The 26,214-nt window shown below is 38.4% G+C and overlaps 2 protein-coding genes across 5 annotated transcripts in view; both read left to right on the top strand.

The window, feature by feature from the left end:
- The window catches only part of LOC134631264 (cGMP-inhibited 3',5'-cyclic phosphodiesterase 3A-like), a 128,276-nt gene extending 122,294 nt beyond the window's left edge, over positions 1 to 5,982 (top strand). For all 3 annotated transcript variants that reach the window (XM_063479439.1, XM_063479438.1, XM_063479437.1), the window contains exons 13-14: positions 1,296 to 1,554; positions 1,835 to 5,982. In XM_063479439.1, the coding sequence (XP_063335509.1) occupies positions 1,296 to 1,554; positions 1,835 to 2,148 (573 nt within the window). In that variant the 3' untranslated portion in view covers positions 2,149 to 5,982. The remainder of the gene's footprint in view (positions 1 to 1,295; positions 1,555 to 1,834) is intronic.
- Positions 5,983 to 9,649: 3,667 nt separating this feature from the next.
- slco1c1 (solute carrier organic anion transporter family, member 1C1) lies at positions 9,650 to 25,575 on the top strand. Of its 2 annotated transcripts, XM_063479415.1 has the most exons (15): positions 9,650 to 9,835; positions 12,769 to 12,920; positions 15,819 to 15,960; positions 16,499 to 16,631; positions 16,806 to 16,927; positions 17,878 to 18,024; positions 19,534 to 19,632; positions 19,826 to 20,074; positions 20,360 to 20,524; positions 21,163 to 21,358; positions 21,578 to 21,743; positions 21,951 to 22,135; positions 22,310 to 22,374; positions 22,734 to 22,851; positions 25,057 to 25,575. In XM_063479415.1, the coding sequence occupies exons 2-15, from the start codon at positions 12,828 to 12,830 to the stop codon at positions 25,280 to 25,282; spliced, it is 2,106 nt and encodes a 701-aa protein (XP_063335485.1). In that variant the 5' UTR covers positions 9,650 to 9,835; positions 12,769 to 12,827; the 3' UTR covers positions 25,283 to 25,575. The 2 variants fall into 2 exon arrangements, with proteins under 2 accessions (XP_063335485.1, XP_063335486.1); XM_063479416.1 differs by lacking the exon at positions 12,769 to 12,920.
- The last annotated feature ends 639 nt before the right edge of the window (positions 25,576 to 26,214 follow it).

The following is a 26,214-nucleotide window of genomic DNA, read 5'->3' as shown; positions in this document are numbered from 1 at the left end:
AGGATCTCTCCAGGTACTCCAGCTTCCTTCCACAGTGCAAAGACATGCAGTTAGTGGGGTCAGGTTAATTAGTGATTCTAAATTGGCTGTAGATGTGAGTGTAATGGTTGTCTCTCTCTCTGTGTTAGCCGTGCAACAGCTTAGCAACTATGTCCAGGGTGTAACCCTCTACCTCTTGCTCTGTGACAGCTGGGAAGTATTGAGATGTATTGTTTTGCTGGTTATTTTCTTTTCTTTCTTTTCTTTTATGGAGTTGAAATTTCAGGTGAAACCAAAAACTCTGATCTGACATGAATTTCAGCTGTGCTAGCATCACCGCATACAAAACAACTAAAAGGACAGTGCTGCTAGACGTGGTGATGAACGCAAATATCCTGTAGAGCTTTTGCTCTCTGTGCCTCTCCTCCCAAAAAATTCAGAGGCACATAATGCGCAGGGTGTGTCGTTACCTAGTAACCGTAGTCAAGATAAGGGCTTGAGCATATTCTTCTTGACCCAGAAGCAATTAGCTGAGATGTGTGCCAAGCCTAAATACTGTAACAAAAATTCACTGTGGGTGGGTTTAGACTAAAGGCAAAAATAGATTCTGTTTGGTACTGCAGGACCCAAAAAAAATAGGCCATGATTACATATGATATTATTACAATGACAACGAAGCTAAGCATACATAAGGCCTACAGCATATATGAATCATTAGGTTTTTTTTTTAAACAAAACTACAAGATACCCCAGCTGTCTCCACTGTTCTTCTCTTATATGTAGATACAATGTAAAATTAAAATGTACAATATGTGACTGAAAAGATACAATAGTCCTGTCATGGAGTTATGACAGCTCCTCACACAATAGCAGCTCTCAGAAGGAGCACTTCGATTACTTTCTCAATATGTCAGAGGGATTAAATGAAGGAGGAATTAAGGGGAGCAAAAAATCAATCATGCCTGAAATCCAGAAGTTTACGTACAGGAAAGAAAATACAGAAGAGGGTGACTATGTTTCTCTTCTTTAAAGTGGGATAAATATATTAATTATGGCTGCATTCCATTTAGGAGAGGTCCTGCTCTTGTGTTGACAGGTCACTGTTGTGGTGTACTGGAAAATTTGACCTCTGCCATCAGTTATTCCACCTGGTTTCCCTTCAGTGAAACCCAATCTCAGTGACCTAAATTATCATGTAGACTCAGAATCAGTAGAATCAGTTATGCTTATGCTAACCACAATTACTCATTTCCTGTAGAATAATATGAAATTAACTGGCGATAATTTTATATCTAAATGGCTTATACTTTGTGTAGGGTGATGAGGAGTCCAGCCTTGGCCTTCCTATCAGCCCTTTCATGGATCGAGCAGCCCCACAGCTGGCCAAACTCCAGGAATCCTTCATCACCCACATTGTTGGACCCCTGTGTAACTCCTATGACTCGGCCAGCCTCATGCCTGGACGATGGGTGGAACCCAACCCGGAGGTGGAGGGGCCAGAGGTTGGAGAGAATGAGGAGGAGGATGAGGAGGACACTGCAGAGGAAGACACGTCCACCTGCTCGGAAGCATCCCGTAAGTATTCAAATGTAAATCTGCAATAATGATAACAGTATTTATATTTGAATGTCTATCTAAAAAGAGAAATTTATTTGTTTAGAATAATTTGTTTGTGCATTGTTGGGCAGCATTTTTTGATTAACAAAAAGAAAAGAAGGACAACTTAGATTCCTGTAAAAGATGAGATGTTTGGGGAGGCATTTGCTCCCACTCGTAAGTTTTTACCCCTGCCAAAGATGTCTGATCACAGAGAACGACGGACGTATTAATTCATGGAGGTGTTTGTTTTCTCCAGAGAAAGCAACTCCCAAGAAGAGGAGGAAAGTCTTCTGCCAGATCACGCAGCACCTGCTGGAGAACCACGAGATGTGGAAAAAGGTGATTGCAGAAGAGAACCAAAAACAGGCACAAGGAGCGGAGCCTGTCCATTTAAACAATGTAGCTGAACCTATTCTGGCTATTCATGAAGAGGAAGAGGAGTCAGGTAGCAGAGAGGAGCTGATAGAAGGAGAGGATCCAGAGGAGGAACTGGAGGAACCAGAATGGCCTGTAGCTCTGAGGGAAGACTCTAAACCTCAAGAGCAACTAGAGGAGGGGGACCCACAATGAAACAACACAGGGGAAATATGGCATCATTCAGGACAAGGACATGAAGAAGTGTTACTTTGTTTTCTATTAACTGACTCCTGTTTTTGCCAGCACATCACTTAGACACAACACTGTAGATGTTTGGGAAATGTGTGCCTATAAAGAAAAAAAAAACAGGGTGGCAAAATATGTGCTTTACACATGTTATCTGAATATTTGATTTCACCAAACATATAAAGCTTTCCATATTGCAATACGGGACTATTCATATACTTTGGGATATAAACTCTTTTGCTACTGTCAAAAGAAGAAGCCTGGTGGCACAAGCTTCAACCCTTTGTGGTAACGCGGGACTCCAGAAATTTGCTGCCAGTTTATATATAATTACTTCCTGAGTGCATATATATATATATAAATATATATATGAACTTGTGTTTCAATTTTAGCATTTTTGAGCTCTCCCACTGACTGTATGTTATTTTTTTTGTTTTTGTTTTCTATACATGGATTATAAAGGGGGTCAAAGAAATGAGGAACATTGGTGTTTGCCAAAATAAATGACTCACTCTTGGGAATTAGCATACAATATCAACTATTTACACATTTAATGTTTTGTTGCCAAATGAAGTACTTTATGTACCATTTTAGTTTCACACAGAGACCCGAGGCTCGTCACGCTATGCATGTGTGCCCATTTGTGCGTGCCTGCGTGTTTAAATGAATGCGCTCATGTGCACAATTCCTCTGCAGATGACGTAGATGAATTCAGCAGGTTTCTTGTTATTTGTAATACATTACTGTCCCAGATATTGTATTCAAAGGACCTGCACTGGCAGCAATCATGCATTCAAACAGAACCAGAAAACAGATCCTTTTACCACTTAAGAAAACTTAACGCCATCTCAAAAAAGGTGGCATTTAATTCAAATTCATTTGTGTCCCCTCAAGTATTGTTTAAAAGTCGCCTTTTGACAGGAAGTCCTTTTTCCTTCTTGTCATCATCATTTTAATACTCATGCAGCTGGACTCAGTGTATCGTGCAATCTATAATTACTGTTGCTTAAAATCTGTAAACGATGCTGACCTTGAACCCTCAGGAAAACCCCCCAGCTGTTGAAATTCAACGTGAACATCACATAACAGGACATTACGTGAAAAACACACCAGAAATCTAAACTTTAACTCTGTTCATAAAATAAGGCTTAGTTTATGTCACAGCTGCTGACTTTGATTTTTTCATGGTGACTCTGTCTGAATCCCATCCTGGCACCTCAGGGAGTTAATTCTTCTCTTCAAGTTCAGTGCAGGCAGAGTGCATCAGCTGGTGGATGAAGTTTCGCAAAGAATATTGATTACATCAGTTTGCATGATAATACACGAAGGGAATGTTGCCAGTTTTTTTCCCCTGTCATTTCAAATTTAGATGATCATAATCTGTCTTTTTTTTAACATCACATGACTTGTTCCCACGTCAAAGTCTTCTCACACTGGTGGTGCAACAGCATTGGAGCCAAAGCAATTCTCTCTGTTTATGTAACAATTGCAGCTGTTTGGAGTTTGCGCTTTATTTAATGAAACCAATGCTCAGCAGATAAATGCTGGGAACCGTTTTTATGATTTCACCCGGGTCAAGATAACAGCACTGCAGCGTGTAATGTTTTATCAATTTCACCTTTCGTCACATCAGATTCTTTCCATGTGATTTTTGTCCCGACTGTCTCCCGTTTCTTTGTGATGGTGGGAAGTATTTATGAGTAACATTGTAAAAATTGTGAAATTTCACAGGAATTATTTTAGCAGCCAGACATGCTAAGACATTCACCAACAATTCTGACAGTTAAATGTTAAGTCACATTTGAGCTCAAGGCTTCAACTGAAATAAAGCCATAAGTGTAAATAACCAAGTACATACAAAAGCTTGAATAAGATACAAAATCTAATGAATATCCAACTTAATTTGAATCACTGGCATTTACGCACAAACTCAAAAAAATTAATGCACTGAATTGAATAAGTGCTCTATTTAGAATCAGCAGTTCAAATTTCTGTTACGTATGCAGTCAGCAAGCATCTCATGCTGCACCACTGCTCTCTGTCATAATCTGATTTCTTTAAACTGATCTTTGGAAAGGTGAACGGCAGATATACGAGTCTGTACACATGACACGAGAGGTGAAATTACACTGTAAGACACGGCTGTGGAACGTCACGCATTGTATTCTAGCATATCCTGCGTTGACGTAGTGTCACACAATATGTCCGGCTGTGCTGAATAGAGCGCCGCATCCACAATGGGCCGTTCTGCTTTTTCTGCCTCTCCTCTGCAGTTTGTCTTACACAGGGAGGAGCGCACGCACAAGCTCAATAATTGGTTGACCTACTGATTAGTAGGTCATCTCAGATTTACGAAACCCTTTATCAGGCCAGAATTGTTACAAGCCATTGAATCGGGACAATGTTAGTTCTTTGGGCCTCAAATGACCATGGGTTGCTGGGTGCATTGTGTCTTGTAAATGCATGCTCTTTTCTGTATGCTGATGCATTTCATGCCCAATGAGCTATAATCATCATTACCTGCACAATGGACACATTTTATTTAGCTTTGGAAAAGCCCCGTGAGTTATCATCAATGTTATGTAGGAAAGCTGTTCAGTGTATCTAAGCTTAAGTGGTCCAGAATTGGAAAAACATACATTCTGTCTATGACTCATTGGGATAATGTAACTTCCACTTCCAGGCTGTACAATTACACAATTGCATCACCTCAAACACTCTAGAAATCCTTCCTTTTTGAATGTATATATACATTATTTAGTGTATCTGCGAGAGCAAAACAGTGTGTGTTTGCTTCTATGTCTATTCTTCCATTGACCCCTCTAATGTGACTCCGTCCTGTATTTAATTATCTTGTACTGTTGGGGAGAAGGGGATAGAGATTGTGAAGTAATGAAGGGCAAAGCGATGCTGTGAGTAGTTCTTCAATTCTTCACGGATACTCAGATGAAATTATTATTCACAGAAAGTCCTATAGGATATTTCTCCTCGCGCTTCCTCTTTGATCTGCGTACTCTTAGCCTCACAGACATAAGTACTAGAGCATTCATCACGCAACATCTTTAAAGGCCAGCGGACTGTGTCCACTGTGTTAATTTTCTGGTGATTGCAAGTGGAACGCGTACGCATTTTGCCCCACAGTCACATCAAGTCAATACTTGCATTTGAGTGGATACCACCGTATATCAGTTTTAATCGTGTATATTTTGTGTCGTCATTTGTTTTAGTTGATTGCCATGCTTATTCACACATGTAGAATAATTGTAACCAAGAGAACCAAACAAGTTTTACAATTACGTAAACGAAAGGAGATGATGTATTTTTATATAGTTGACACATAATTAACGAATTAATTGCTTTCTTCTCACAAGTACCTTGCACTTACCACATGTACTAAAGAAGAATATGTCCAAATACATAGTATTTGTGAAAGTAAAATAATTGATTTCCTTGCAGGTCGATGCTCCATTTTGTACAAAATACATACATGCTGTACAGTGAAGAAATTTTAAAACTACAAAAACTCTTTTAGATATACATTATTTATTTTTACCATTTTGTAATTTAGACACTATACTGTAGCTTCAATATTGCCAGACTTACTGGAAGTGCCTATATTGGTATTATGTATTATACAGTGAATATATTTGAAGATCAGTAGACGTCACAAACTGAACCATGTGGATGTTGTAATGTGAATACATTGAATTACAAGATTACAGTTTCTGTGGTATGCTTGTGTTGATGTGTCGCATCTTCTTTGTATTTAATTCTATAAACGCGTACATGATAACACAATTTCCTGATCACTTCAAAGTGCCATGTTTCATTAAACCATCTTTGAGCTCTGATTGCATTTAGAGTTTAACCATTTCTGTAAGTATGGGTACGTTTCTTTAAAAATGCAACTCTAATCAAATATATACTATGCTACTCTATATACTTGAGTTGATATATTTGAGCCTGTGTATATAATTTCTGGATTTAGCTAATATACTGTCAAGTCTTAAAACAAATCTTAAGAATTTAAGTAAGGTGGCATGTAGCTGCTACTCATACTTGCTGATATTAAAAGGGATGTTTATGTTCATGCAGGTAAACCATGCTTAGGTCACAGCTTCTAATTGTTCAAGATCCAAAAAGAAGAAGCAAGTGCATAAAGTGCAAATTCACTGTGTTTGAACAAAATGCATCAATATGTGACAAATACTAAGTACTGTAATAAAACAAAGGCACAAAAGGAAGCTGGGGAAGATGACATATGAAGATATTACTACTGAATGCTGCCATATGTAGACAAAAATGCTTCTAATTTACAGGTATTAGCTTTTCATTAAATATTTTATTATTAGCTGGGATAGGCTCCAGCCCCTCCCGCACCCCTAAATTTAATGGATGGATGAATGTATGTACCTTGATATGGTACAAACCATGAATTCTGTTCTACCATGTTTTCCGTAAAATCCTTTTTACTTCTTAAAAAAGAAACAACAGCAGGAAAAATGGTTTTACAGTATATCTCAGTGTAGAACATCATGTTCTAATAAAAATAAAAAGATTATGGCTTAGGTTATGGTTATGGCTACTTACTGTCTATGTATGTAACTAATAGGTTCTATTAAGTGCTACTAAATCCATATTCTAATTTATTTTAGGACAGTAGGGGATCTTCAGCCATGGACGATCTCCTGTCTGTTAATTTTTTTATTATCATTTCATGAAATTTGGTTAGGTAATATAATCTTGCTGACAGACTGACAAGAATTTGATACATATGTGAAGAACAGTATTGCATAATGGGCACAGAGAATAAGCACACCATTCCTACCTGACAGCAGCTGTAAGAACTGGAAGCACATTAGATTCGATTACAGGCAGAATTATAGAATATTTTTAAACCTTCGCTACATAATTTTCATGTTATAGTAACCTGACAATGAAGCTATATGGGGCGTTTTTGACATATTCAGTAAAAGCTACATAGACCAGGTGTCCCCATGGCAACAGAGGAATTTAAGAGATTAGGTCCCTGCTGTGTTGATAGGCACAGTGAGGAAATCATGACTTAATTTATTGATTTTTAATTATTTTTATCAAGGGGACAAACACTAAAAGCACATTTGAACCTTTGTTGTTTGTGCAGACTTTTACTTTTGTCTAAATTAGTTTGCCTGTTTGTTCCAGAGCATGCATTTTTTTTTCTCTGAGGCCAGTAAGAAAAGCAGTCTGAAGTTGAACTGACATTTTATCCTACATCTTATCCTATTCACGTGATACATTTCTAGGGTCAAGGCAAGTTCACTGAAATGTCCAATTAGTTTTCAAGCAAAGAACTGAATCTTGATTGAAAACTTGATTGAATATTCACTGTTGCTGGCCTACTTTTAACAGAGCTGACTTTTCCAGGATTCACTAAGTTTCACTGGATAGAAAAGTATACAAGATTTGTCCAGTGCTACCATGAACACCAGACCTTAAATAGCCAGACTCACTATAACTGAGTAAGACACAGTCATGGTTTGATCAACAAATGCTCAGTGAAAACTGCTGCATTATTTAGTATCTGCTGTAATTACAAGTAAGAACTACGCCATCAGACTATTATCAACTTAATGACAGTATTATGCACTTCATTTGCATTTGTCTGTGAACGTCGAATTGTTCACCTTTAGTGTCTTCACCCCTTGAAAGCTGTAAACACTGCATACTGTTCAGCGACTGGTAGCCAATGTTGGGCAAGTTACTTTGAAAAAGTAATTCAATTATAGTTACTAGTTACTTCTTCAAAAAAGTAACTGAGTTAGTAACTGAGTTACAATATTCTAAAAGTAATTAATTACTTGGAAAAGTAACTATTGCGTTACTTAAAAAAAACAAAGAACGTTTAACCCTCTGGGGTCCAGGGTATAATTGGCCATTTTTTTACTACTTTTGATTTTCCCTCCACATTTTACCTTTAAAAACTATTTGCTTTGCCTTGTTTGGTATCATTCTTTTTAGCACAACCTCACGTGTCTGAATTTACAGTCATGTTTTCATTTTGACAAACTGTATAACCAGAATTGATCTAAAATCAGACAAAAACCATAAAATCAGAGTAGAAAAAGTTATATTTTTACTGTAACAACCATAAACATGTTTAATGAATGATGTTTCATAACTTCAAATGCAAATATTAATTGTCAATTTTAAAATCCTATGCACAAGTTTTGCAAACAACAAATTTATTTGCATCCATTTACCTTGATTTTTTAAATAACCATTTCAAACTATTTACAGAACAATCAGCTGTTCTTCAATAAGATGCCACAAATTATTTGTGCCACTCCAAAAACATAATGTCTGTCCACTATAAAGGAGAAGATCACAGCCTGATACCTGCAGGTCTGACAGCAGCAGGTGTATCACTCCTGTTTCTACCTGGAGACAGCAGTCGCCTCATTGTTCTAACACACAACACAAAACTATCCACAACACTACACACTAACTACACAAGACAACACATTAACTACACACTCCAAACACGCTAAACGTCACAAATCTCTCACATCTCAAAACTCGCTTTCTCTCTCTCTCGCGGTCACTCCTAAAACTTCCCCTGTTTTGTTTTGGTTTTTTGCTCATAAGCAGAGAGTGCTTGCTAGCGCTAACTTGGCAAAACTATTGAGGTAAAAACGCTGCGTATATCTTGTTTATCATGACTCTGGTTTTACGTGGCCTATCAACACAATTTATAAACTGGTATATGTCACCTTGTTGCTTTGTCTTTAAGTGGTCATGTGATTGACTTACCACGACTACTTTATTCTTCCTCAGTCAAACAGCAGCACTCCTGCGATTGTTTTGCCCCTTAGCTCCAGGTGTTGTGCTAGAAAGTGCTCGTGATTGCCGTCCGCGGGAGCGCGCGCAGCTGCTTAAAGCTGTAGCACCCAGATTACTTACAGCTACTTCCTGCAGCTGATATAAGATGCGGTAAGCTGAACACAGCTTCAACCGTCTGTTTGTTGAAAAATAGTAACGGACCGCGTTTCCTTGTTAGTAACTGTAACGGCGATGTAACGATAGGAATAGTAATTAGATTACTCGTTACTGAAAAAAGTAACGCCGTTACTTGTAACGCCGTTATTCCCATCACTGCTGGTAGCCACTGGTAAACAATCAATGCACTCTTTGAGCGGAATTATGTGAAAAGCAGAGCGGCTGTTGCATTTTTTGCGGCAAATTTGCGTCACAACAGGTCTAATCTATTAGATATTCAACGCAGAAATTCACGACTTAGTGATGTGGGTTGCTTTACCTACCTACCCTACACTCATGCACACATATGTAACGTTTGACAGCCTGCAGATTACCAGGGCTCCATGAAACGCAGGCTGGGCATAGTTTTGCTCCCCCCCCCCCTCTCCGGCTCTGTTCAGGGTATATGCGTGCTCCACCGAAGATCGTGCTCAGTGTCTACCGTGTCCAGCGAAACACGCTGTTCTCCCTTCATAGCCTAAGAGCACACCGTGTGAGTGTAGGCGACTTAATGAGGAGAGACTAAAGATTTTCTTGTAAACCACTGGATGTCATTTCATCTCCTCTTTGTGTGCTGAATAAGAAGTAGCCTCAAATACGTCGTTAGGAGAGAAAGCTTTGAAGCCCCCACAGTTGGGTAAGTATCATGATGTTCTTTCGAGTTATTATCCCCAGTCATTCATGAGAATGGGAATATTCATTTCTTGACGTATGTGTGTATTTAGTGGATAATCAGCGGTATAATAATAGCTGTAGATTCAAGTGACAAGAAAAAAAAAAAGCCCCAACAGAAAACAGTGTCAGTGAAGCTTCAACTGTGCATCATCAAACACTTAAATGGTGCAGTGCACACAGCTGTCTGCAAGAACAGCAGGTGATTTGGAGAATTCGGTGAAAGCTTACTGAGTACACAGTGATTAATCAACCTGCATGCACTGCCACCGATGGATAATTAAACAGGGGTCACGTGCTTGCTAATAATAAATAGCCCGTTCGTTGCCATCATTTGAAGTTTCTCGGTGTTTTGAGCGCAGCTTGATTAAAAGTGTTTGCTTTTCGCTCGGTGATCATTTGTCTTGTGCAACTGAAAGCGCAAAAGATCATGGTGTGTTTTTCCACAGTGAAACAGTAACAGAGCAAAGACTTTAAGAAGAGCCTTACACATTCATATCACTGATATTTGTAGCATCAGAAATCTAATTTATGTAGATGTGTAACCATTAATCACTGAGATTCAATAAAGGATCTGCCAACAGATGGCACTTGGATTCACCAGGACCTTTAGAGAGAAGGCGATATGGTTGTACAAAAGGAATGCTTCCTATTAACATCTCTATCGGAGGAAACTTAAACAGGCTTCAAGCCAAACATATGAAATGTTTGGGGGATTTTGTGGATGTTTATGCACACTAATGATTGAGAAACCTTTCATTACACACAGGGGGATCTTTGCTGTGTGTGCAACCTTAACTGGTCGAGGTTTTATAAAGAAAATGTAGCTTTGCCAGTGCAAAACATGTATAGTTTCCAGACTAGCTGTGTCAAAAGAAACTGCTGCTCCACTGAATGTCTGTCCTTGTTGAGTGAGTGTTTAAGCCGTTACATCTTCAGTCCTCTCAGCTTTTTTTTCTTTCTGTAAGACAGAAAGGAGGAGTAGTTCAAAGCCATGCTATGGTTCAGTGCACTCAGTGAGAAGTTCACATCACTGAACAAGCATCCTGGCCCTGCTGTCTCTCATTCTGTATCATTTGTAACACTAGACCACATGCCACACACAAGGTTTTTTTTTTCCTTTGTATTTTTATATCACCAAGTCGTAGTTGCTTCTTCGGCTCCCCAGGATGAAATAGCCAATTTGGTGTATTTACTGAGCTGCCCTTCATCCATAAGTCTACTGCTTGTATTTTCCATTAGCTTCATGAATGAGCTGTTGTTCCTACTGATGTGAATGCAGTTATATAGTGTCATATAGCGCTCGCACTGTGAAAACACTGCTTTTTTTTGCATCATGAAATCATTAACATAATGTCACCAGTGTTTAAGAACGAGTGCTGCTCTTCTGCTTGACTTACTTTACTTTTAAATATTATTTGCAGTCTGTTTTGAAGACTGTCAGATGAATTCGCTATGCTTACCTAATGGCGACATTTGGAGAGTGGCTCACACATTCATTGTCTTTATCCACTTTTTAAAAAAACAAGGGTATGGGGATTTTTTCCCCTTTTGAAATACCATTGAAGGAATTGCACTAGTCATTCTTGTAGTTCAAAAAGCTAACAATCATGAATAAGAACAATTAACTGAAAGCAGATTTGATTGAAATTTGGTATACAAATTTGACAAAAATTGATTGACTAGATCTAACTAATAGTCACATTTATACCACACACATATTAATTCATCTGTTCTGGAGATTTTGTAGGTCTTGTAAGTCTCGTGTTGATCAAGGAAGAATTTAAGCATAAAAATGTGGAAACTTAGAAGTGGTATTGTTTTACAAATTCTTAATTTGATGCCAGCATCAAGTCTCAAAAAAGGGCATATAGGGCTGTCCCCTACATTTTTCATAGCAGGCTTGTACAAGTCATTTTATGAGTATTTCTTTAAGTTATGAAAGCTACTTTCATCTGCTTCCTTATTCATAAGACGTCACCCCAGCAGGTTGTTCCACATGATGTAAGCCCGAAGGGATTTGTGTCTCCTTCCAGGATTGAACCAGGGACTCTGCAAATGCTGTTATCCACTGCACTTATTTCTTTAAGCTATAATAACCCTTAACAATAAATATTCCTGGACAGGGCATATATTACTAATATAACTGCTAAAATAGGAAATGGTATTTCTATAGTTAAATGCCATGCAAGGTCTTTGACACCAAAATCCATGCAATTAATCCAAGCATTGATATTTTCTAATCTTGATTATTGCCCAGTAGTATCGTCAGGTGGTACAATGGAACGGATTAAGAAATTGCAAATGTTACAAAATAAGGCAGCAAAAATGATCTGAATGGTTGTGGGCGTAGGACAAATATTGTAAGAATGCATAAATGTCTTAATTCAGTTAATTGTAAAATTTAGATTTCTTTATTCTTTACTTGTATTTATTAGAAATATTATTGTTACAAAGGTAGTAATTCATTTGTATAAAAACTGTATTTCAGTATAGACAGAATATGCTACTAGTTAGGTTAATTAGATTTTTGTTACCCAAACCAGGAACCAGTTCAATCAGAAGAACAGTTTTTGTATAAGGCTATGGAAGAACTGAATTTGTTACCAATGCAGATAATACAAGAAACCAGTAAAACTGGATTAAATAATTGGAACTGGATTTGGTCTGACTTTTGACCAGTGCTAAAAATGGCAACATGAATTTGAAATATTGTCTGTGCACTGTAGTAATGATGGTAAATCAATCTTATCTGTGCAAAGGTTAGGTTATCAATGCTTACCCTGATATGAGACCTTTGCATTGTCAAAATGTAAAGCTGCGTTGCAGCAGCTGATGGGGATCTTAATAAACTAAACTAGACTAAACTGATCTCTAAATCTGACTTCATTCCAATAGGCCCAAGTGAGAACAGCTACAGTAAGTCATCAAAAGAGAAACCACAGTAGGAGGCTGCTATGAAGAAAATGGACAACACAGCCACAGACAGCTGGATTGTGGACAACAACCCTGACTCCACAGTGAAAAACTCCTGTCACCCAAATCTGAAGGTAGTCTACTTTCTCCCTCTTACCGAAAACAATCTTAAGTGAGTTAATATTCACAAAAAATTGGCATCATGTATTTTTAATTTCTAAATATTAAAAAAATATATATAATTCTTTTGTTCTCATTCTTAAAAAGTCCAAACATCAAACTGGGAGGACCTTCCTTTCTACATTCCTGTAATTACACATGAGACCAGCCAACGGAGACGGTTTTGTTTACCAGAGAAAAGTCATATGAACACGTAGAAATCATTTCAGCCAAAAAGGACAAAGGCCCCACATGTTTGTCATTTTCCCAAGTCATCTGACTGGCCTAGAGGGTGAACACAAATCTCTCTCTCTTTCTATCAAGTGGGATCACGTGCGTCTAAAAGACACAGAGTAGATTCATTAGTTGGCGGCACTCATTTATGTGCTTTCACGTGTAAGTAAATGCTACTACTCGAGATAACTCTTCAGCCAGTTTGTGTAAAAACACTTTATCACACTTTTTTCTCTGTGTTGACGAATCTATCAAACACCCACTTAAAATCTGAGTTAAGTGTACGGCATGTAAACCTTGTTAATGACCATGGGAGGTCTAGTGCAACAGCTCACAGTGCCCTTTGGACTTGGTATTAAGTCGCTGTGAAAAATTTCTTAGACAAAGTTTGTGCTTTTGTAAAAGAGGTCTGAAAGGAGGTTTTGTGCCTCTTTATTGGATTATGAGGCACACTGAGCAATAATTATAAAGCTGCTTAGTGAACTGCTTAGGTAACTACAAGAAACAGTTACATGGAATTCCAGTAATGCTGCTTTTTTCCTCTGTGTGTGCTTTCCATTTCTGCATAGTAAAGCTATAACAAACCTCTCAGCTGGTTCTACTGATACAAGCGTTCTGCATACTTTTGACCTGAGCAGTCTCCATGCTTGTTAATCCCAGATTAGGCTTGTCCTACGTGCATGTATTCTATGTCGCTTGCTAACACTCTGAATATTCCAGTTGCCGTTGCTACAACATGAAACTCTCGTTTAAATTCTTGTTGAAATGTGTTTCATTTGTCTAGCGATGATTTACAGAGACAGGCCACCAAAGATTTGGCTTTAGTTTTGTGGAGAAATTTCAGTGCTTGTCCAAATTTCAGGGTTTTTTTTTTTTAAATTGGTGTTAAGATTTTTTTATGTGAAACGTTACCTTTGCTTCAGTGTACAAAACAAAAATGTTTCTGTAAGCATATTATCTGTTTTTAATAGAGGTTTCAATAAATGTTAAATGGTAAAATTTAATGTGTTATTAAAAAATATAGGTTAAAAAAATTCTTGAAGAAATTAATACAGAAAATTCCTTCATTTTTAAAATGTACATTGTACCATATTTATACCGATTTCTTTTTACTGTGTTGGTATATATAAGCTCACGGCTGATGGTCAGTTCCTATAGAAAAGTGTTAATGGTGAAAATTGATTCGTTTGAATCAATTTGTTTTCTTTTGCTAAAAAGGAAAAGTCCAGAGTACATTATTTTTCACAGTGTGCAATACAAAGGGAAGCATATGAAATGGAAGTAAGTAAGTAAAGTAAAGTAAGTGTGGATTGAGCGCTGCTGCTCAAATGTGGATATAGTGACAAAGCAATACGATGTCCTCAATGGCTTCAGTAGAGGAACGAGAGTCTGCTAATTATTAGGGCCGAGGTCATTGTAAAAGAAAAAGAAACAAGTACACTCGCAGGGCCCTTGGATGTGGATGGTTTCCTTAAGGATCTAGCTTGTGTAGTTTTTTTACTGAATGACACACGTCTGTAACGTCATGTAGCAGGGGCACTAAAGAAGAGAGTTTATGCAATAGTTGACCTTTGGACTCAGGAGGAACAATGCAGTTTTCACTGTGGCCATGGATCACTGGGCTGGCACTGTCTCGGGGATATTCAAACGTGTATGGGAGTTTGTCCAGCTAGTATGAATGTGTTTTGCGCATTTATTGTGGTGTCCTGTATGGGGTGTGAATAATGATCCTATTTATGATAATTTTGTCTGTTATGCAGTCATTATGTTTTGAAATTTAACTTTAAATTGTATGAAAAACAAAGTGAAAAGAATTTGATATTTCTGGACAAGTAGAAAATAGGTTATATTGCCATATTTATTATAATGCATTTATAATGCATTGCAGTGAAAATGATGTTTGTTGTTTGGTAGCAGTCTCTTCTGCTTTCACTATTTTAATCCCTTACAGTGCAGGCTATGGTTACCGCTCACCTGTTTCCAATTATGTGTCCAAGGATGTGTCTGTGTCCTTGTGGGATTGGCTTCTCTAATCCTCCCTTTGTGACTGACTGTCAGTGTCCACAGGCGGCTGAGCAAAAGAAGGAGTGAGCTCAATACACTCTCTGGCCCAGCGCATATTGCCAGCTGCCCTTTTATAAAGATGTATCTGAACTGCAAATTCATGTCATACATACACACATGTATCCTCAAAGAAATGCATTCACGTGCGCTGCTGTAGCTCACTGGGTTCAGCATGCAACCCATATCCCATATGCCCATATAAGGCTATTGCAGAGGCCTGGGTTTAAATCCACCCCCAGCAGTTTACTGTGTCTTCCCTCACTCTTTCTTCTAGCTTTTCTCTCCACTGCTCTGTTATAATAAAGCCTTAAAACCCCCGTATAAAAGAAATACATTCACTAAGTCTTGTGATAGGTTTAAGGTTAATTAGTGCAGGCTTGTGTTTTTGCTTGTTAGTCGAACTTCATTCGGAAATTCATTTTTATTTTGTAGTTGTATTTAAATCTGTGCCTGAAAAGGAAAGAATGAAATTATGAGATGTTTGGATGCAGTCAAAATCAAAAACAATCATATATCCATATCAGAGCCAGTCTTCCTGACATTGTATTGTTTTTTTTCTTTTTGTGTCTCTGCAGATGTTCCTTGCAGCCTTGTCCTTTGCTTACTTTGCCAAGGCTTTATCTGGCAGCTACATGAAGAGCACAATTACACAGCTAGAAAGGCGATTTGATATCCCCAGCTATCTGATTGGCATCATAGACGGCAGCTTTGAAATAGGTGAGTTTCTCGGGCTCTTTCTGTACATTTCTGTATTTATTGGCTGTATTTGTTTATTCTCTATTTATTGTATTTTTATGATACTAATGCTACAGCGAGAGTGCTTTAAGGAGGCTTAAAAGTAGAGACGGGTGACAAAGCTTGTAGTTAGAACTGGATCAGGTGACTCTAAACCATTCCTTAGTTATGCTGTGGAATACTGTGAGGTCTTGAGCCAGGAATATTATGACGGCATGTTAATATTCCCAATACCATTGCATACTTCCATCTCATTTAAGCTTTGAATAGTGCCTTGTTGCATACCTAACTGACTATTGAAGAGTGAAAAATAGTTTTAAGCCACAGTATGCAGACTTGGAGTAATGGTTTATGTAGTTACAGACTTGTGGATCAGAATCAGTGCTTATCAAAGATAACACATCATTTGTATGATGTAGTTAGTGAGACTTTTCATGATTTATGATTCTGAGCAGTACATCTCATGTTTGATGCCTCTGACTCCTCTCCATCTTCTTTTCTGATCATCTTAAACCTGTAGGGAATTTGCTGGTAATTGCGTTTGTGAGTTATTTTTGTGCCAAGCTCCACCGACCCAAGATCATAGCAATCGGGTGTATTTTGATGTCTTTTGGAACCTTCCTGATCGCCATGCCTCATTTCATCATTGGCCGGTAGGCAAAGCGCAGTGTCTGAATGCATGCATCGCTGTTCACAAATTCCATTCACATATTACTTTGATCTCTGTAGTCTCTGATGTATTTGTGCTTCACATTGTGAATATCTAACAATACCTGGTGCTTTCTCCCTTCCCTTGTTTAACAGTCACATTGGTATTTTATACGCAGCTATAAGATCGAAACATCAATTAGATCTTCAGTGAATTCGACCAATAACCTCTCTCCATGTCCGGCAAGCTCACCTGAGTCCCTGAGGGCAGGTGACAGACCCTCTATACTGCCTTCTAGAGGTAAGGCAAACAACATTTATGTTGTTTATGGCAATTGCTTTAACATGTGATTAAGGCTGAACTTTGTTTTTGCAGATACTGTTCATGCTAGCATCATTGCTAGGTCAGCATATGCGTGTTTATGTTTTACTTGTTTGATTGCAAGTCATTTTTGATGATGAATTGTGATAACGTGCATATATCCATGCTATAGTACTAAATGAGTAGGCTATTCATTCTGTTGGCTGTGAAATAAAAATGATACAGTACTTTTTATAAGGTGCTATAGGTACATAAATGCAAAAAAAAGGTCATTTTAGCCCATTGTAGGGAGGAAATGTGATGGTGTTATATCATATAAAGGCCAGCTTTTGTGAATATATATGCAGATATGAGAAGTTATCGTCATGAAATTAAAATGATTGGATACTTACGTAAAGCTTTGTAGGTGCATGAGGGCCAGAAATAGGTCCTTTTAGCCTGTTGCTTGGTAGTTTCTAAATGTTGATGTCAAAATATCTAATGCTGATAAGAACCTTCAGGGGCCTAAGATTAACCAAGTGTGTGTCAAACTTCTGATAGTGCATGCAATGTTGCGGGACAAAGAAACAAACATATAGACAAACAGAGAGAGATTGTGGACATTATAGTAAGATATGTTGACTTATTGTGATAATAGAATATTTTTCATCAATGTTTTGTTAGTGTAAATCATAATGTATAGTTTCAGCCCATCTGGCAGATGGCGAGGCCGTTCACAGTTCACACGAGTCTTCCTATTGTATTGTTAAGAATTCAACCAATCTTACACATAACAATCACCGTGTGTGTCATAATCCAAACTGTTCTCAAGGTCAAGCTCAAGGTTACAGTTGTTGTTTTATGGCCAGTAACCTGCGAAATTGAGATGAATCATGAGCTGCATAAGGCTCTATGTCATTGACATTCTGACTGCTGTTTTCAAACTGCAGGCTGTGAAAAAGAGTCCAGTGTTTCCATGTGGATCTATGTCCTGCTGGGAAATATCCTGCGTGGGATTGGAGAGACTCCAGTGCAGCCTTTGGGAATCTCCTATATTGATGACTACGCACAGTCCGATAATGCTGCTCTCTATATTGGTAATCCACCTTCATTACAGCTGATAGCTTTGATAGGAATTTTTTTTATTAGAAATTTTTTGGAAGCTTATTTTGAAACTAGAAAATTAGGTACTACTAAAGATGAGTTAACCTTCTATAGATTTCTGTAATAGGAATATTCTTGTTTCACTGTGCTGTCATGTTAGGGAATATTGGATGTCTTTAAAAGAAATTTTAAAAAAGCGCTGTCAACAGGCAGAAAATAAACTATTTTGTAATGTTGTTTAAGTTGCACTTAAACAATAATATACTGCAGAGGCTGCACAGGTAGGCGAACATCTGCTTATTACAGATGAGACCAGGTTCACCCTGAGCTCATGTGACAGATGAAAAGTGGTTCTGGAGAAGCTGTGGAGAACATTATACTACCTGTAACATTGTTCAGCATGAGTTTGGTGGTGGGTCAGTGATGATCTGGGGAGGTATATCCATGGAGGGATGCACAGACCTCTACAGGCTACGCAAAATAACCATGACTGCCATTAGTCATAAGGATGAAATCCTTGGGCCTGCTATCAGACTCTAGTGTAGTCAGTCCTGGGTTCCTCCTGGTGCACAACAATACCCGGCCTCATGTGGTGAGTGTGCAGGCAGTTCCTGGAGGATGAAGGACTTGATACCACTGACTGCCCCTCTCACACACCTGAGCTAAATCCAATTAAAAAAAAATCTAGGAGCTATTATGCTTCGGTTCATCCAATGTTGCCAGGTTGCACCTGGCCATCTCATTAGGAGCATGCATTAGTATTGTCCTGCAAGCACGTGGGGGCCATACAAACTACTGAGCACCATTATGAGCTGAAATTTTGGCAAAATGGACGAGCCTCCTGCATCATTTTGTCACTCTGAAAATAGCTCTTTTACATGAAGCAATTTGGCATATTTCTTTTTTGTTAACCTATTACCTGGTCCATATCAGTATAGAGATCCAGATTATTTTTCCGCCAATGAGATCTGACATGTTTTCGAAGTGTTCCTTTAATTTTTTGAGCAGTGTATTTGAGCCATTCCTATTGTAGGAATAAAATTGGAATGTTTGTTGTATGTAAGCACAACCAAAGCAAAGATGTCAAGTTCAGAGAGTATGAGGGGAAAGAAAGCTCATTTTGAGAAAATAACCTTTAAAAAAACTTAATGCATCTTTATTAGAAAACACTAAATATCATCATACAGCTGCTCCATCATACAACTACCGGTGCCTGACTACAGTTACACTGTTTTTGCCTGTAGTAGCTCTCTTCATTTTCAGTTTTCAGAAGTTTTAAGAAGATTTGCTAAACTATCCAGTACAGATTTCTTTTTGTTTATAGGACATAGTGTAATCCATTATGATTAGATGGATCTTGCCACCTGGCTTTTCTTTAAAAATTTGAGTTCTGATATAAGTTGACTGTACTGTATAATATGATGAACAATATTTTTTTTAATGACACAGAGATGAACCCAACATATATTAGGCTATAAGTCGGTGTTTTTTGTGTGTCTCAGGTTGTGTCCAGACAATATCAATAATTGGTCCTGTCTTTGGGTACCTGCTGGGGTCCTTGTGTGCCAAAATCTATGTCGACATTGGATATGTGGACATGGGTGAGTAACATGTCATCTAACCATCAACTACATCTTTAAGAATTTGAAAAGGTAATCAGTAAAAGTAAAAGGAAATCATTTTTGCTTCAACTCAAGTGCTTAAGGAGCATGTGACTTTAGTAAATACATAATTGTGGTTAATTACAATCATAAAAGAATGAACAGTGCCAATAATGTGCTTCTGTCTTTACAGAAACTATCACTATTACTCCTGGCGATGCCCGCTGGGTGGGCGCATGGTGGCTGGGCTATCTCATTGCTGGTGCCATCACCCTCATGTCTGCCGTTCCTTTCTGGTTCCTGCCAAAATCACTGCCGATGCCTGTGGAAAAGCATGACACCAACTGCACACCAGAGCAAACCAGATTTATTAAAGATTCCCCAGGCTTGAAGCACATGTTCAGACCCGAGGAGCCAGCTAATTTACATCTGATGGCCAGTGGTAGGATAGTGATCACAGTGTGCTTTATGAAAGAATGTTGATTTTCCATTTTAACCGTATTATTAAACTGACTGTATGCAATTAATGGAATCTTAACGGCTCTAAGATCTGTTTTACTGCTATAGTATATATAATACTGTCATTTCTGTCGACAGTAAACACAAATAGAAGTTTATTCCTTCTTGTCAATGTGAGATAATCAAAATAGTTTTAATGATACATCAAAATAAAAGGCTGAGGTTACTTCAAGAAGTGAAAATCACTCATTTAAACATCCTTTCACAGAATTCGTCCCCACATTGAAGAGTCTCCTTGGAAATCCTGTGTACACCATCTACTTATGTGTGACCATTGTTCAGTTCAACTCTCTCATTGGTATGGTCACCTACAAGCCCAAATACATTGAGCAACACTACGGCCAGTCAGCTTCAAAAGCCAATTTTCTCATGGGTGAGCAAGATATTTTACTAATTTATAATGTTTACCTCGTTTGGATTATTTTGTTCTTTTATCTTTGTAAGTGAGATCTTTGTAGAGCTAAAAGCTTGCTTAGAACCTCTGCTGTTTGGCTGAAAAGTACCTATTTAAGGATGCAAAGTGATGTGAGCTGGATGGTCATCATAAGAGTTTCATGAGCTGGCTTTTGATAAATTTTTTATACCCCGACTCCCACTTCCCTCTTAAGTAAATGCTGCAAATTCAAGATGACAACCTGGTTTACCTCTGTACTTGGGCATTTTGAAATGACAGGCATTGATTTAAAAGCACTTGAGGCAATCAGACCAATTAACATGTCTCCCTGATGCGAATGGAAACAACGTTGCTCTTTTTGTCCCCTGTAACCGAGTGGGTTAAGAGTACATCGGCTGATGAGAAATACGTCCCAGATCCTCTGAACCACCATAACTTATTTTCATCTTTCGCAACATGACTTAAGTAAAATATAAATGAGAGTGCTTTGATATACATGAGTGTTCTGACTTTGATCCCTTCTGGCGAGTGATGTTGCTGCCTGATATCGCCTGTTTAAGTTCTTTCTCGATTCTCCATCCATTTAAGGATACGCTGTATTCTGCGGTTTTTCATAGGCATGATCAACATACCTGCAGTGGCCCTTGGGATGTTCTCCGGAGGGGTTGTGATGAAAAAGTACAAGCTGACTATCATGGGAGCAGCTAAATTTGCCTTTGGGACCTCTCTACTGGGCTACTTTCTGTCACTCCTATTCTTTGCCATGGGCTGTGAGAACGCTAAGGTCGCAGGCATCACAGTTTCATATAGTGGGTATGTAATACCTTTGTATATTTTCCTTAGTGCACTTGATTGTCATCAAACCAGGAAGTAGATTCAGAGAAAAAGGGATTGGGGTTTTATTTATTTAATCTGTCACTGTTTTTAATTCCATGCACGGTAATGGCTCGTTTTTCTTGTCTGATCGATGTTTTAAAAGGGCTGACAATCACGTGTCTTTTTTTTTTTTTTTTTTTTATGTGTCACATGCAGACTGGGGGGCTTATCTTATCAGGAGCAGTCTCTCATCTCTGACTGTAATTCAGATTGCTCATGCACAAGCAGAGAGTGGGATCCAGTGTGTGGAGAGAATGGGATCACCTACGTGTCCCCGTGTTTGGCTGGATGCAACTCCTCCACTGGCTCTGGCAAGAACACGGTCAGACACACACCACTGCCCTCATGAAACTTGCATGTTTTTCAGTAAACGCAGCATGATATTCAGGCTTGATTCTCAATTTTCATTCATATCGTACCACAGAGTAGCATGTGACATTTCCGTGATTATTTACAGACAGAACAAGTGTTTCCTGCTGTGCCGCAGCTCATTTATCACTGAATTACACCTTGTTTTCTTTTCTGTCAGGTGTTCAACAATTGCAAGTGTCTCGCGGTGGCTAATACCCAACCAGGCAACTTGACAGCCACCCTGGGTCAGTGTCCACACAGGGACAGCTGTGAGGAAGTCTTTCCGTACTTCCTGGCTATGTCTGTCCTCAGTTCCTTCATCATCTCTCTTGGGGGTACACCCGGCTTCATGCTGCTTGTCAGGTCTGTCATATTCTGCTTTTGTGCCTTAAAGCCTCTTTTTTCTGTAATGTTGTTTGTATTGTTCTGAAACGTCTCCCTCTAAGAAATACAAATGTCATTCTTTCATTGTCATTCTTTAAGTGTTGCCAGGTTAAAAGTTGAGTCCTGTCTAATACCACAGTGTTGTTTCTAAAGGTGCATTAAACCTGAGCTGAAGTCTCTCGCCCTTGGAATCCACACCTTATCCACTCGTACCCTTGGTGAGAACCACCTTTGCTGTTCTTGGCATACATCACTGTCTACTTCATTTAAATTTCAGGCTCACAGACATTTCCCTCAAGCTGACATTCAGTATAATATATATAGTGAGCACAGTTATTGGAATACTGTTTGTTTATAAGGATACACATTTGGAGATCGCCAATAAAAATAGCTTTTTATGTTAAATTAACCCAAAGTATTTAGCTTAGTACGGCTAATTATCAGTTTAGCAGTATAATTATTAATATTCGAAGTTATTGTAAGGAAGTCTGACTTGTTTAGATTGTAACCTGTGTTCAGGCGAACCGTGATTTGACTTGAAAATCTGACATAAGTTACTTTATATGTTGTAACACAGCTGGAATACCTGCCCCTATATACTTTGGAGCCATAATTGATACGACCTGCCTCAAATGGGGATACAAGATGTGTGGAGGAAGAGGAGCTTGCAGACTATATGACACTTCAGCTTACAGGTACTTGCAAGATGGCTTTATTTTAACTTTGCATGCAGTTTCTATGGGATTGGCTATCCTTCAAACTCTTGATTTAGTGACCCTGTAATCAAGTTATGTGCAAGTTATTACGCACAGCCATGAGTTATGGTTGATTTATTTAAAATGCTGAACCCATAGCAGATCTTAAATGTACAGCTGGAGGCCCAGTGCATTCAAAATAAAAAGTGAAGAACAATTGTTAACAACTGTCAGACCAGTGATTTTAAACACTTTCTGGCATTGATTTCTTTTTCTTTGTCTCAGCTTCAGACACCAAAACAAGCGCATGTTCATTTTTTTTTATCACTAATGATAAAAAGGGATTCAAGTTCAATTCTACCTAAGTAAGGATTAGCATCAGAATTCTATCAGATATTTTCATTACAAAATAATATTGATTCATTCTCCACCACCTCACTGCACCAAACTACTGTTGGGGCTCTACCCATAATTTGAAAACCACTGAACTGCACGCTGTCAGCAGTGAACTGATGATGTTAGGCACACTAGGGAAACCATTGGTTAGAGACTGCTGCACAACAAAATTATAGCAACCATGTTTAATGACCTCCTTGCACTTGAAATGGTTGCTTCAAAGATGGAAACAAGGTCCAAGACCACTTCAGTCAGTTTTCATCTTCATACCGACTTTGGTGAGTCAAGACCACGAAAAAAGGGCAACAGGATGGATTCAGTCAAGTATCAGTTTGCCACTGAATGGAGTCAAGTTGGCAATGACAAACAATTTGCTTGTTTACTGTGAAAAATCATTGAAAATGACAAACCTGGTTCTGTCTGCGTCTACATGTTTTCGTATTACTTTTACACTTTACTCTTAATGTTTTTTTTCAGGGTGGAGTGATTGTACAGGATAGATTTTTAATACATTTAAAAAAGAAAACTTGGGTGCACTCGTTTAAATTTAGTTAAATCATTCACTTAAATCTTTTAATAAGTGGCTCTACAAAACCTTTTAACTTGACGAGGCCAAGTCCTGTTAACTTCTTGTTAATGATCGAGATTGGCTACAACTGGTAGTTTCTTTTTGAACTTCTAACCACAAGTGTGCATTGAGAGTCTGCCCAGAACCTCACAGAATTAAAACAGAAATTCAGAAATTCTTCCACAAATAGTGATGTAGTTGCTGAGGAACAGCAATTTAACCACAAAGTGGCACAGGTGCTCAGCAACCCTGCTTTTATATTTCTGGCTCTCTTCCACAGCATGTCTTTTAGCCTGTCTTCCTTCTCTCTCCCCAACCGATCGCGGCAGATGGCCCCCCCTCTCTGCCGGAGGTTTCTTCCTGTTAAAAGGGAGTTTTTCATTCCCACTGTTGCCAAAGTGCTTGCTCGTAGGGGGTCGTTGATGGTTGGGTTGTTCTCTGTATGTATTATTGTAGGGTCTACCTTACAATACAAAGCGCCTCGATGCGCCTGTTGGTGCTGTATAAATAAAATTGAATTGAATTGAATATAGGAACTAGAGTACAATGACTTGGCAGGCAGTTGAGTCAAGACCCCTACTGGAAAGAAATGCATCGCAGACAAGTATTATTCAGTTGTGATCACAACATGTTGGAAGTGCGTCTGCATTCATGAATTAGGCAGCAGCTCTTTGGAAACCTTCACTCGTCTTTCTGAGACTGATTGCAGTCGGTCCAAATTGAACTGCAATTCTTTGACAGGTTGCTTCCCACCAGGTGACCGGTGCAATCGCTTTGTGACAGAAGGTGGTCATCCTAGACGTTGAGGGTGTTGCCCACCCTCTGGGCAACCAGCTACAGTAGTTACTGCAACTACATGCAAAATGCAAAAAAAGTTCAGTAACATCCCTGGGCTATTACAGATTTGACCTTGTCAAAGTCAGGTTAACCACTGTGTTTTAACGGTAGTGCCTGAGAGATTGAAGTTTTGGACCAAAGTATTTTGACATTAATAAATAAAAAGTAGCAGTAATTTTACCTTTTCTTAATTTCAAGTCCTGTCTTTAGTAGAGAGCTAAGATTGTGGAATTAGAACATCTTCCAAAAGGACTAGAAAAAAAGGCTATTTATACAACTTTGAATGGGAAAAAGTCCAATAGCGACTAACCTTTAGGGATTTGTAGCTTCACTTAGAGCTGGCCTAAACCGTGACGGAGCAGTTCGTACTCTTAACTGCATTGCTTTTTTTTTTTTTTGTACAGGATAGTCTACCTGGGTCTGACTTTGGGCTTGAGAACAGTCTCCTTCTTCCTTTGTATTTTGGGATTTGCTCTAATCAAAAGGCATATTAGGAAAGAAGAAAAGCATGTGCTGACCAATGGGAGTGCAGAGTTGGAAACACTGAGGAAAGAGGAGAACAGCTCTATACATTGTGAGCAGTTTATACTGGCCTTGGACTGCAATCCCGACAGAGAAACTCGCTTGTGAGCCTCAACGCATCTTCTTTTCTTCTGACTCAGCCCGACGAGCACCTCACCTCACATGTACTGAGGAAGACACACTGTGGACATTTTTCATAGCACACAGAGTATATATATTTGTAAAGGATTTGCGTAGCTGTACGGTATCTGAAATTAGTCATTTTATAAACAAAGTCTGATATTTCTGGAATGTATATGTTTGTGTTTTTCATGAATGGAAGACTTTCATAGAAAAAAAGACTGTAATTGTGTTGTATTTTCTGTTCTTCATTTTTATGATTAAACTTGATAAAATCAAATGTTGTATTTTAACATTTAAGATGCCTAAATATGATGGATTAACACACCTGTTTGTGCTGTGCTCATGGCTTTGCTTTTAGTTCATGCATACACAGGTCTGTCTAGTGTCTCTCACACCTGGATCACGTTTCTACTTGTGAATGAAACACTTGGTTAAGGGCTAGATCAAAGCTTGAGCAACAGGAGTAGCTCATTGAAAGGGTATCTCCTTTCAATACAGGGCAAAACCCATCACTTCCTGTACAGATATAAGTATTCAGTGACCTAACTGTGCCTTACAGTATGAAATTAAATAGCACAAATTCTACAGCTGTTTTATTTTTGACGTATAGTGCATTTTGGCTTTCAAAGCACCTTTTCTAGGTGATTATACAATCATCTACTACAAATATCCAACACTGGGCCTCTTGATCACACTGATCATAGCAACAAGTTCAGGAATTATTATTAATTATTATGAAAGTTTATTATTCATACTCATATTTATACCATCAAACTGTCACCAGAGTATGGTACAGTATGTCAAGATTAGGTTTGCCCTCCTAAAGTCAGTTCAGTTAGAGCCACTAGCTTAAAAGAAAATTATTATTTCCATCTTCCATATTTTATACTTGAAGGTATGGGTCTTACAACCCAAGC

The sequence above is a fragment of the Pelmatolapia mariae genome, linkage group LG7 (assembly GCF_036321145.2).
Source record: "Pelmatolapia mariae isolate MD_Pm_ZW linkage group LG7, Pm_UMD_F_2, whole genome shotgun sequence".
NCBI classification, from domain to species: domain Eukaryota; kingdom Metazoa; phylum Chordata; class Actinopteri; order Cichliformes; family Cichlidae; genus Pelmatolapia; species Pelmatolapia mariae.
The sequence above is the reverse complement of the archived record's forward strand: the minus strand, read 5'-3'. Positions and strand labels throughout refer to the sequence as shown.

Excerpts from the sequence above, each read along its gene's own strand:
- slco1c1 (XM_063479415.1), top strand. The coding sequence starts at position 12,828 with ATGAAGAAAATGGACAACACAGCCACAGACAGCTGGATTGTGGACAAC. Across the intron at positions 20,525-21,162 it reads AAAAGCCAATTTTCTCATGG|GCATGATCAACATACCTGCA; the intron begins GTGAGCAAGATA and ends GGTTTTTCATAG. Across the intron at positions 21,744-21,950 it reads CTGGCTCTGGCAAGAACACG|GTGTTCAACAATTGCAAGTG; the intron begins GTCAGACACACA and ends CTTTTCTGTCAG.